The sequence below is a fragment of the Centroberyx affinis genome, unplaced genomic scaffold (assembly GCF_046629955.1).
Source record: "Centroberyx affinis isolate AG114_WGS23_722 - 3 ecotype Tasmania unplaced genomic scaffold, CSIRO-AGI_Caff_v1 ptg010182l_1, whole genome shotgun sequence".
NCBI lineage: Eukaryota > Metazoa > Chordata > Actinopteri > Beryciformes > Berycidae > Centroberyx > Centroberyx affinis.
Genome location: NW_027284757.1, coordinates 100,010 through 112,286, shown reverse-complemented (window position 1 = coordinate 112,286; position 12,277 = coordinate 100,010). Strand labels below are relative to the sequence as shown.

General features: G+C 43.7%; 1 protein-coding gene across 2 annotated transcripts in view; it reads left to right on the top strand.

The window, feature by feature from the left end:
• LOC139640672 (transient receptor potential cation channel subfamily M member 7-like) overlaps window positions 1-12,277 on the top strand; it is a 46,804-nt gene that overhangs the window by 30,946 nt on the left and 3,581 nt on the right. The window contains exons 23-35 of one of the 2 annotated variants that reach the window (XM_071514854.1): window positions 2,845-2,977; window positions 3,856-4,037; window positions 4,337-4,469; window positions 4,786-5,588; window positions 6,989-7,083; window positions 7,862-7,946; window positions 8,275-8,351; window positions 8,542-8,579; window positions 8,953-8,981; window positions 9,885-9,938; window positions 10,650-10,694; window positions 10,953-11,018; window positions 11,659-11,942. In XM_071514854.1, the coding sequence (XP_071370955.1) occupies window positions 2,845-2,977; window positions 3,856-4,037; window positions 4,337-4,469; window positions 4,786-5,588; window positions 6,989-7,083; window positions 7,862-7,946; window positions 8,275-8,351; window positions 8,542-8,579; window positions 8,953-8,981; window positions 9,885-9,938; window positions 10,650-10,694; window positions 10,953-11,018; window positions 11,659-11,942 (2,024 nt within the window). Of the gene's footprint in view, window positions 1-2,844; window positions 2,978-3,855; window positions 4,038-4,336; window positions 4,470-4,785; window positions 5,589-6,988; window positions 7,084-7,855; window positions 7,947-8,274; window positions 8,352-8,541; window positions 8,580-8,952; window positions 8,991-9,884; window positions 9,939-10,649; window positions 10,695-10,952; window positions 11,019-11,658; window positions 11,943-12,277 lie in introns of both variants that reach the window. The other variant, XM_071514853.1, reaches the window with a different exon arrangement.

The following is a 12,277-nucleotide window of genomic DNA, read 5'->3' as shown; positions in this document are numbered from 1 at the left end:
CCAAGCATCTGGTGACCTCCAGGGTAAATGCGTGTTATAGACACCAAATTTTGCACATGGCCCCAGAGTTGATACCTGCACAAGTGCACCAACTTTGGTTAAGATAGCACAAGGCATTCATGAGTTATGGCTCATTTTGTCACATATGTACCACGCCCCACAAATGATTGGCCTATAGCAGCCAAACGATATGGAATACAGGAAATCTTTTCATAACTTTTAATCAGGGGAGGCCAGAGATCATGCACACCAAATTTGGAGATGATTGCCTCAACGGTCTAGGAGGAGTTTGCAAAAATAGGTTTTTGAGAAAATTCAACATGGCGGAAAATCTGATAAGTCGCCAATGGGCGTGGCCTATCACAATGATGCGGCTGTAACCAAGGAATACAGGAACACAAGAATTGTGTTTCTATGATGTATAGTTACTGAGTTATGGGCATTTAAAATCTGAAACGTTGCTGTAGCGCCCCCTATGGGTGACATGACAGGACATTCGGGCTGGTATCTCAGAGTAGACATCTGCACATGTGTACCAAATTTGGTGCAGGTAGCATAATGCACTCATGAGTTACGGCAGTTTCTGTGAAATAGACCCCGCCCACAACGTTTGATTAAACTTTGGAAGCTAATTAAATCAGAACGGTAGGGAATATCAACCCGATTTCCATAACTTTGAATCATGGGGATCCAGAGGTGATGCACACGAAATTTGGAGATGATTGCCTCAACGGTCTAGGAGGAGTTGGCAAAAATAGGATTTTGATAAAATTCAAAATGGCGGAAAATCGAGTCAGACGGAAATGGGCGTGGCCTATCTGGATAGATGCATGGGGATCCAGGGAATCCAGGAGAAGTGGAATTTTGATTCTGTGACTCACGGTTCAGGAGTTATGGACCAAAACGTGCAGGGGGCTGTTATAGCGCCACCATCAGGTGGATTGGTGTCATTTTTGTTGCCTGAGTAGTGGGTGACATTTCCAACCTATGTGGAAAGTTTGGGTGCTGTGGGGCTTATGGTTTCTGAGGTGCAGATACTTTTAGGGCACGAGAAGAAAAATAATAATAAATATAGCCGCATGCGGCAATGACGGGGTCCAAGAATCTGGTGACCTCTAGGGTACATGCGTGTTGTTGGCACCAAATGTTGCACATTGCCCCAGAGTTGATACCTGCACAAGTGCACCAACTTTGGTTGAGATAGCACAAGGCGTTCATGAGTTATGGCTCATTTTGTCACATGTGCGCCACACCCTACAATTGATTGGCCTATAGCGGCCAAACGATATGGAGTACATGAAATCTTTTCATGAGTTTTAATCAGGAGAGGCCAGAGATCATGCATACCAAATCTGGAGATGATTGCCTCAACTGTCTAGGAGGAGTTAGCAAAAATAGGTTTTTGAGAAAATTCAAAATGGCGGAAAATCAAATATGGCGGGAATGGGCGGAGCCTACCAAAATGATGCGGCTTTACCCAAGGAATACAGGAACAAAAGAATTTTGTTTCTATGATGTATAGTTACTGAGTTATGGGCATTTAAAATTTAAAACATTGCTGTAGCGCCCCCTATGGGTGAAATGACAGACAATTCGGGCTTCCATCTCAGAGTAGACATCTGCACAAGTGTACTAAATTTGGTGCAGGTAGCACAATGCACTGATGAGTTACGGCAATTTTTGTAAAATAGACCACGCCCACAACCGTTGATTAAACTTTGGAAGCTAATTAAATCAGAACGGTAGGGAATATCAAACCGATTTCCATAACTTTTAATCATGGGGATCCAGAGGTGATGCACACCAAATTTGGAGATGATTGCCTCAACGGTCTAGGAGGAGTTCGCAAAAGTAGGTTTTTGAGAAAATTCAAAATGGCGGAAAATCTAGTCAGACGGAAATGGGCGTGGCCTATCTGGATAGATGCATGGGGATCCAGGGAATCCAGGAGAAGTGGAATTTTGATTCTGTGACTCACGGTTCAGGAGTTATGGACCAAAACGTGCAGGGGGCTGTTATAGCGCCACCATCAGGTGGATTGGTGTCATTTTTGTTGCCTGAGTAGTGGGTGACATTTCCAACCTATGTGGAAAGTTTGGGTGCTGTGGGGCTTATGGTTTCTGAGGTGCAGATACTTTTAGGGCACGAGAAGACAAATAATAATAATAATCGGAACAATTACAATAGGGTTCCTCGCACTACGTGCTTGGACCCCTAAATAATAATAATAATAATCGGAACAATTACAATAGGGTTCCTCGCACTACGTGCTTGGACCCCTAATAATGGAGCTGTTTTAATATGATAGACTCTGTACGTACCTTTTATATATATATATATATCAACACCATAATATCCATCTTAACAGCTAATTTCTAGTCACTAATTTTCTAGTAAAAGTGTCTGGGTTCCTCTTTATGAATGTGTCGGCTCATATTTTGGGTCCGTTTGTAAAAGCCGTGATACACAGGCAATATAAAAAGCAATACAGGTGGACAACTCTACCAACAGCTGAAGCCAATACTATATTTTAATTTTACTAATGTGCCTCATTCCACATTATGTAATCCACATTACATTTGACCAATTTGACGATGTCTGCCTCTGCTGAAGGCACTATTGTCCGTCTCTGTCTTAAAATGAATCCTTACATCTTTGCCAGAGTGAACCCCGAAGCTCCACGTCAGATTGGAATCCACACAGGGTAGAAAACTATTGGTGGATTGTGTATCTGTACAATATACTGATGTTTTGAGTAGATATCATCAGTATTCATCTAGTGTCTTGGAGACTGTATGTGCGCACCTATGTGTGTATATCTTACTTGGTATCTTCTCTCCACAGTGTGTGCCAATAACAGTGAAAATGCAGTAAAGTCCCTGTGTGCGGCAGGAGTGTGGCTAACTCCTCTCCTACAAGCAGTCTACCTCTTTGTACAGTATATACTAATGGTCAACCTCCTCATCGCCTTCTTCAAGTAAGAGCACAGTTCATACTGCTGGAATGGTTGTAAACCGTGAGGTGCGGTAGTTTTTCCAACTTTTGTTGGACCCAAATATTGCAACAAAGGAGAAAAAAGTTGTGCAAACAAAGGGAGCAGAGGTGTTTTTAAATGGGTGGTAAGTCTAGAGGGGAGAGCAGGCACAACACTCTCCATTCAAACATACTGTACTTTTATTATGCTATTAAAAATTTGATGATGGTTTTGATGAAAGTTTTAGTTTAGACTAATATCACAGAATTCATCATGGTTTTAGGCTGCTAACCAATCATCCAGTGTTTTAATCTGCCCGTTTTGTGCTGCAGGTATTTGGAAAGTCTATATCAACATAACTAGAGGCTCCAATATACAATAAAGTTTAAAAATGCTGAAAAATGCTCCACTGTCAAAGCCAACAATGTTTGCAGAATAATTTGGGAACCCATGACAGCCTTGCCATGACTCGGCTTTGCGTCCTATCTGAAAACCACTGGTAAAGTGGATTGACATGCGCTTATATATAATGGCTTCACAGAGCCAATGTGGCAGGCACAGTTTGGATAGTGGTTGTCTGATGCACCCCTGCTGCATCCAGACAATTGTGATTTCTGGAAGTGTCACGAGCAAGTATTCTTGAGACTGTGCACTGCATCTTTACAGAGCTACCATTTTTCTACCATATGATACTGGAAAAAAATCACGCTACACAGAAACATTGCGAGGCACAAGTGTGAAACCTGAGCTTAGCTTCAGTTGAGAGCATTTTCAAATGTTTTTGCAGATCCTACAACTTAATTTAATTCATTCTCCTATATTTTGCAATTAAATGTGTCATCTTTGACAATGGTCATTTCAGTTCTCTCTCTGTTTTCCAGCAATGTGTATCTCCAAGTGAAGTCGATCTCTAACCTGGTGTGGAAGTACCAGCGCTACCACTTCATCATGGCCTACCACGAGAAGCCTGTCCTCCCTCCCCCCTTCATCTTCCTCTGCCATGTCTACTCTCTCTTCTACTGCATGTGCAGGAAGAGGAAGAAGGAGAACACCTATGGACCAAGTATGCATAGAAAACCATGTATTTTTAACATTAACAAAATATTTCCAGTAGGTCCGTTTGGTTCCAGGGACTTAATGGTCTACATGTAGGGGAACAATACTTTTTGTTCATTAGTTAGAGCTGATCTGCAAATGTCTCTCTTTTATTGTTCTCTGCCATTTAGAACAAACTTTTTTTTCAACAAAACACTGTTGCTAATAGAATATCTCCAGCAGTGTCTCTGATTTTTGTTGACACATGCACTTATATATATATATGTACATATTTGTGTAACTCATCTCTGATCCCCTCTCCTTCAGAGCTGTTTCTGACAGAGGAAGACCAAAAGAAGCTACATGATTTTGAGGAGCAGTGTGTGGAGACATACTTCCACGAAAAGGATGACCAGTTTCACTCGGGGAGCGAGGAGCGCATACGCCTTACCTCAGACAGGTGGGTCTCTCATTGCCCTCCCTAGAAGCAAGGTGCAAAGTGCTATCAAGAAGCAAACATTAACATGCAGCATTTAAAATCAGCCACATTCAATGATTACAGACTACTGCATTACCTTAAATGAATACAGCTCAAATGGACACATCGGACATTTTCAAAATGAGGTGCTGAACATGCCATGCTAGTAGTCAGTTATTTCAGTAGTTATTTACATTTTCATTTTAAGAATTGTAATGATGCTTAAAATATAGCAGGTTATAGAGACTGAGCTGAGCTGTGGACAACTGATGCTACTCTCTACTCTGTCATTACTCAGGGTTGAGACCATGTGTGTCCAGCTAAAGGAAGTTGGGAACAAGGTCAACTTTATCAAGCGCTCTTTGCACACCCTGGACTCCCAGATCGGGCACCTCCAGGACCTCTCAGCTCTGACTGTGGACACTCTGAAGGCCCTGACTGCCCAGAGGGCATCGGAGGCCAGCAAGGTCCACAATCAGATCACCCGCGAACTCAGCCTGTCCAAGAACGTGGTGCCCAGCCTCGCCCCTGTGCCAACAGACACTGGCCCCCATTCTAAACCTTCTGTGCTGGGCAAACGTAGTGTGGGGGCGTACTTCGGCTCCTCTTTTCCCCAGGCAGGGGCCAACATGGCGGATTCTCTTTTTGGGATGGGTGCAGGAGGAGGGGCCGGGCCAGAGAGTAGCCGGAGATTGGAGCTCGGGCCGGGGATAGGACCGGGGCTGGACCCTAACTTTAACCCGGCTTTGAGTCCAGAGAGGAGGGGGTTGGTCGGGCTAGGGCACTTTGCTGCAGAGGCTGGCTCCTCAGGCAGCGCCGGTGCCAGTGCCTTCGCCCCCAGTGCCGTGGCCGTGTCCCCTCCGGAGCTGCGCCTCCGAGGCCACTCTTTCACCCAGAGGCAGCTGACCCGTCCACAGGAGCCGGGCCTCTCCGACTCCCCCGCCAGCCTGCCCAACGTGCCCTCTCCCGGGGCTCAGTTCTACGTCAGCAGCACCCCCTCCCAGCCCAGTGGCTCCAGCCACCCTGAACTAGCGCTAGCTGGGCTTTACCAACACCCCATGCAGCCAGACAGCACCACTGTAGAGTTTGGGGCGTTTGTGGGTAAGTATAAGAATGAGGGTGAGCCTGATGTTGATGAGGAGAAGAAAGACGAGGATGGAGACTGTGTGTGTGTGTATCCTACTGTTGTCATTGTTTCCAAGAGTTCGGGCTCTGCTCACCCCGCCTGCTTGCCTGCTTGCACTGCGAAGCCTAAGAGCGCAGAGGGGTTAGAAAGGGGAGAGAGGGAGAGGGAAGTGAGTGGGGGATACGTGAACGAGGCATTCTGCGACGATGAGGGCAGGACCGGTTCTCTGAGTAGACAGTGTAGAGACACTGAAGTCCCATTGGCTCCTGAGGCTGCCTGTCAGATGGCTTCATCACCGCAGGGTGATGGCCACAAAAACAGCCCCCTACCAGGTTGCGCCCTCGCCCCTGCTGTGGCACCCAGGAGGCCCGGCAGACGAAGGAGCAGAGAAGGGAGTGTGTCAGGACCAGCGGCCCCTCCAAAGGCCTCCTATCGGGGGCAGAGTGGGTCAGAAGTCTCTCTAAACGGCAGGAACACGGCAAGAGAGCCAAACGCGACCAGAGGTTTGATTTTGAGTCTGAGCCGAAGTACAGGGCTGCGTCTGCTGGGTGCTCAAGCCTCTCCATTCCCCACATCAGGGTCCCAGTGGACCTTTCTGCTTTCTCTGGTCTCTGTCTCTCTTCTTCTCTCTGGACCTTTTACGGGGTGTTTTGTTTATTCTATTGGTTCTGAGGTTTACAAGTATGATGTTACTGGGGCATGGGTGATTGATTGACTGGTTGAAGTTTGCAGCCCTATCCATGATTGGTTAAGGATTTGTTCGACAGGTGGAGGTGAAGAGATGAATTTCTGAATCAAATTACTGAATTGTGATTATTTTGTTATTCTGGTGTCTAATGTAAGCAAATCAGACAGATACAATGCATTTGTGTTATGTGTTCCACAATTTCTTCAGATTTTATAAGGGGAGAAGTAAGTAAATCTGGGTCAAATAGTATTTGCAAATAATTCTTGGTATTTGTTTTCATCTGCTTGGCTACCAGATGGGTGGGGTATTGTTATATAAAGAAAACAAGAAGTACCAGAAAGACAGGAAATGCATAACAGATTTCAACCACTTTCCTGAGATTGTGATTGACATTGTGCCTGACTCTTATCTAAATTGTCCTGATGCTGCAAACCCCTCTTAATTTGGTACTCCAACCAGGGTAAAACAAATGCTAAGAATTTATTGCAAATACTAATTTCCCCAGGTTTGGAATTAGCTAAGAAAGTAAATTGATGTTTCTCCACATATTTTGCGCATTTCTTGCATGGAAAAAAAAAATTGTAAACATGAGCTATACTATGGTCATCCTTCATTCTTAAATCACTTGGATGTTCTAACACAGACTTGGTCTCTGGTGGCCTGACAGTGTATTCTTGGTTCACTCAGGACATAAAGACAGTCTGGACCTCCAGCACTCCTCACCCAAAGAGATCTCCACCTCCAGCAGGCAGCACAGCCCAGCCACACGCAGCAGACAGCAGGTGTGTCAGTCAGTTATTTTTATATCTGGAGACTTTATAGTGTGGACCATTGTATTTTTTCATTTATCCAGGTCACTCTAATTGAACAAATATTTCTTGTGAAAAGATCTTTGATCTCAAAGTATGTCCCCATCGTGATATTTGCCTTTTTATGAACAAAGCCGATCACCCATCCCAACCCTTGTTTAAAGCTCCACTAGGCAACTTTGCATGTTGGCAATGGCGCTCCCAAATGGCAGCAAGAGGTAACTGAAAAATTTGAACTTCAATACCTGGAAATCATGTAACGCTATGTCAGTACACAGCACACTGATGTTTGCCAACCCGGCCGGTCAGTGATCATTTTATACCAGAGGACATCCAAGGGATAAGAGAGGCAAAAGATCTAACGTTGGCGGGTCCACCTGCTGCTCACTGCTGTTTAGGAGGCAGTTTGTATTTCACTCTTAAATTTTGATTCATCGCTTTATTTTCTGCAAGCGGAGAAGTGACCATATCCAACACCAGAATTTCATTTGGGCAAATAAGGTGAATCTACAGGGTCTCAAACTGGGCAGGATAGGACGCTCCTCTCTATTGCAGCCCCACTTTATGATTTAGACTGATAAGATGGGTGTATTTTTACAGAAATATCTTGCCAAGTGAATCTTTAAGAAACATTGGCTTAAATTGTGCCATATTCACCGTGAATCAACGTTTAGGAACGTTGTTGACCTTCTCACACCTTCCTGTGTGTCTGTCTGTGTCTCCGTCTGTCTTCCTGCGGCCACAGGGTCAGCCTGAGGGTCACATGAGGACCGTCAACTCGTACGCCGGCTTCACAGAGTTTGACAGGAGCCCGGCCTTCCTCCATCCTGACTCCAGTAAGCTTACACAAATACACAAATAACTCTACGAAAATATCTGCTATCTCTTCTCTTCATTTCAAAATCAGTTATTGCATTAATTTTCTATTGATGAGGGATTTTTCAAGTACTTCATTTTCATATTAGAACATCCTGCTTGGAGTCCCAAGCCAGGGACTGGGAAAGCCTGTCCCAAGCAGCACTGTTAATGTTTTATTACTGCTATTAGTTGTTATATGTTGAATCATCCTTAATTACATTCATTGCTAATTATTTTATTTTTTGTTGCATATTATTTTTATTATTTGTTTAATTATTATTTGATCGTTTTTTTGTCTCTCTGTAGCTCTGACTAAGAAGGAGAGGAGCAGAGTGTCAGCTGAAGACATCCTCATCCATGAGGACCCCAGGGCTGCAGTACTGGTGAGAATTGTGTGTGTGTGTGTGTGTGTGTGTGTTTTCATACACACACATACATACTGTATGTGTGTACACTTAAGAAACACACTTAAGAACACTTGTGAAAATTATACACTTAAGAAACACAACTCTGTACTGTTTAACTCTAACTCTAATTTAATCATTTTTTGACAACTTTTCATTTCTCCATCAGGAGAGAGTTCAGGTCAAGTCAGCCCAAGCCAGCAGCCTGTAAGTATCCTCTCCTGGCCAACAACACATACACACACACACACACACAAACCACACTGCTACAAACCAAATACACAACACACAAATCCCTTATCTTTATGGGAACTCCTAGAAAGAAGGGGGAACTAGACTGATGTGTTTCGCGAGGCTGTTGCAGTCGATGACTGCTCTCTTTTTTTTTTTCACTTAGACAATGCAAACACACTCACAAACATTCATGCACACACTTGCGCACACAGTGTAAATACTTAACGTAAGTCATAGCACCTTACCCAGCCACTTACGTAGATGTGAACTAGCTTGATTTGTATTTCATCTTATGCGTTTTGCTGGGTGGTTTAAGCTAATGTCTGTTGTATTTTCTCTCTCTCAGACGAGCTCCTGGGGATGACGCTCTAAATGGTAGGAATTGTAGTTTCACTGAAATGCCTCTGCCCACATGGTTTAGTATTGTCAGACCCTCTGTCTGGATTCACTAGTCCAGCAGCATCAACTGCATACTGCTATCTGATTCACCTTTGATCATCCCCATCTTTGCATCTTGTGTGTGCATGTGTGTGACAATGCTCCAGTGGTATCCTGCAGAAAGTCAGCATCTCCAAAGACTGTGGTTTGACTTTAGCAACATCATTAAATACAGTGTTATGGAAGACAATGTCAGGTGTCCATTACAGCAAATAAAATAGGGGAGCAAGTTATGGGATTTCAGAAATATTATGAAATTTGGCTTATTCTAGACAAGGGAGGTCAAGGAGTGTGATACATTCTCTGAGGAAGTCAGGAAATATCCAGAAAGGTCACACTTTATTTGGATAGACCAGTACTGATAACTAAAATGTGTCACTAAAAAGTCTGAGTTTCAGGTGATGTGAAAGTATGAAAAGTAGCCTATCAATATTAAATGTCTGGGTTAGAGTTAATCTTGGGTTTGGGTTTAAAAATGGGGTGAGAATTACACACTGTGTAGAGATGCAGCAAATAGGCAAGTGAAACTTTGTTGTACATCTACTTATTGTCACCTGATAGTTGAGTATTAACATTGAACTATCAAATAACGTGTTCCCTCAGGAAACAAGTGGGTCACTTCACAAGAATGCACAGAAGAATGTACTTTACAACTTGTTTTACACATTTATTGCATTAGATGCAGAATGGTCGGAAGCGCTCTGACTTGCCAACAGAAAGTCATGGAATCTTGCTTCTGGGCCACAGTGGGAACCCTGCGATCAGATGTATGTATTTGTGTTGGTTCAGTCATGTGTTGCTGGATGACGGCTTCATGGTTCTCTCCTCCTGTGCTTACAGCTGCAGCTTGTCTCTACACCGCACGACATGCCCACCTGGGAGCCAGGAAGGACTGTGAGTAACGCGGACTGCACCACCGACTCAGAGACATCTATCAGTATTGTTTATGCCATGAATATCAGCAAGACCCCAGTAGTTTCCTCACACAAAGACCAATGAGCTAATGTTACTAAGAAACCAGACCTGAGTGAAGTAATATTCACAAATATTTTTATGGTCTATTATAGATAGATAGATAGATAGATAGATAGATAGATAGATAGATGGTTTTCACACATAGGAGAATACAAAAGTTGATTAATTGAATACACGCAGGAGTATATAAAAGTCAATTTCATATACTGTATATATCTAATTACCAGCTTGACAATAATAATTTTTGTAACTACTATTTCACCAAGGTCTATCTAAACAACAAATTTGTTCTGAGTTGGGTTTTTTTGCCTAGCAACAAAAATTTGTTCCAGGAAGTAAAACTGATGCATTAAAGGATATATATCTGGTATCCATAGATCGGCCCAGTAGCTTGTATATTAGACCTATTACTTTGTTCTCATGTGCACTGTGCTGAATTGACTTGGTTGTAATGTAGTAGTCCAGAGACCTCTGCTGGTTGATGGTGTAATAGCTCAGGATGTTGGCTACTCATCTGAATTCATGTGTCTAAATGATTGTCACTGACACATTTATCAGCTGTTATCAAATAATTGTGTAGACGGTATTGCAGAAAGGTTTAATGGCCAACCTCTTTGTTTCCCCCTGTAGCCATCGGCTCCCCTTTCAAGCCCATGGAAAACTACCAGTATTCAGGTGAGATTTGGATTCTTCCAAACTGTTATCTAGACTGTAGGGTGGAAGGGTGCAGTTAATATAATTGTATATAACTTCCAGGACTAATAATTGTAGAATATTGGCAATATTGAAACATTTTACCTCATTTAGAATGCCAGCTATAGTAGAAAATTGTCAATAAGTTGACACAAAAGTGGAAAGTAGTTTTGCCCGTTAACTCTCCTGCTAGAGATGTGTGTTGACCTGTGTGTGTGTGTGTGTGTGTGTCTCCTGTAGCTGTGGAGCGCAACAACTTGATGCGGCTGTCCCAGAGTATCCCCTTCACCCCTGTGCCCCCTAGAGGTAAGACTGGGTTATATTTGCATATTGACATGTCAGGTCAGGTGAAAGTACCTCCCTCTCTGTGCCAGTTAGAAAATGAGGAAGTTTGGAGCCCAATAAGATGGATGGTTTTTACATTGTTTTCCCCCACCTACACTTCCTCATGCTTGCGCCACACCCACACCGCAGCTGTTGTTGAATCAAGCTTAGTTGTGTTGTTTTTGCGACAGCCTTGTTGGTTTCACAATCCTGGTTCATGTCTATTGCTGAGTAAGAGCGATTGCCCAAAAGATTTGGATGTTGTTGATTTGGTGATCATGTTACCACTGCAGTGCTGCTCTGACTCTGTTTCACTTATTGCAAGTCATTCAGGGAAGTGACATCTTCTGAATGCCTTCAAATGTAAATGCTGGTGATTCAGTGCCAGCTTATCTTTAGTAATAATAAAATAATAGGCACCGTGGCGTAATCATTACTATATACGGTATTTACAACCAACACTGTAAGAGACGGCAGGATTCAGTCTTAGGCCAGCAAATGTACAGTTGATTCCAGAGCCGTTATTCTATTCTATCACACCCATAGTACAATTTTACCAAATTGTATCAGTGGATCTAACTCACACCTGCCCCGTTGTGTGTGTCTGTGTGTGTTGTTTCAGGAGAGCCAGTGACTGTGTACCGTCTTGAGGAGAGCTCCCCCAACACCATCAACAACAGCATGTCTTCCTGGGCCCAGCGGGGCCTGTGTGCCAAAATAGAGTTTCTCAGCAAGGAGGAGATGGGCGGGGGGCTGAGACGGGCCCTCAAGGTGCTCTGTACTTGGTCAGAGTATGACATCCTAAAGCCGGGGCACCTGTACATAGTCAAGTCCTTCCTTCCGGAGGTGGTCCAAACCTGGCAGAGCATCTACAAGGAGGACACTGTGTTGCACCTTTGTCTCAGGGTAGGGAACACACACACACACACACACACACACACACACACACACACACACACACACACATATACACACCACCCCGCTGTAGGCCGCACTTTCTTCAGAATTTCACTTACCAATACACAGGATCTGATCCCTGATTTAATTATATTCTCTGCAGCGCTTTGAAAGCACGGCACACGTTTGTTCATGCTGAAATATTTTGAATGATCAGTATCTGGCAGGCTTAACACCAGAACACGCTCATTTGTCAGCACTCGCAGTAAAAGCATTGCAGTGCTTGCCTAGGAGAAAAAGAGGTTGTTGGACAGGCTGTTGCACAAGAGGAAGATTACTGTCAA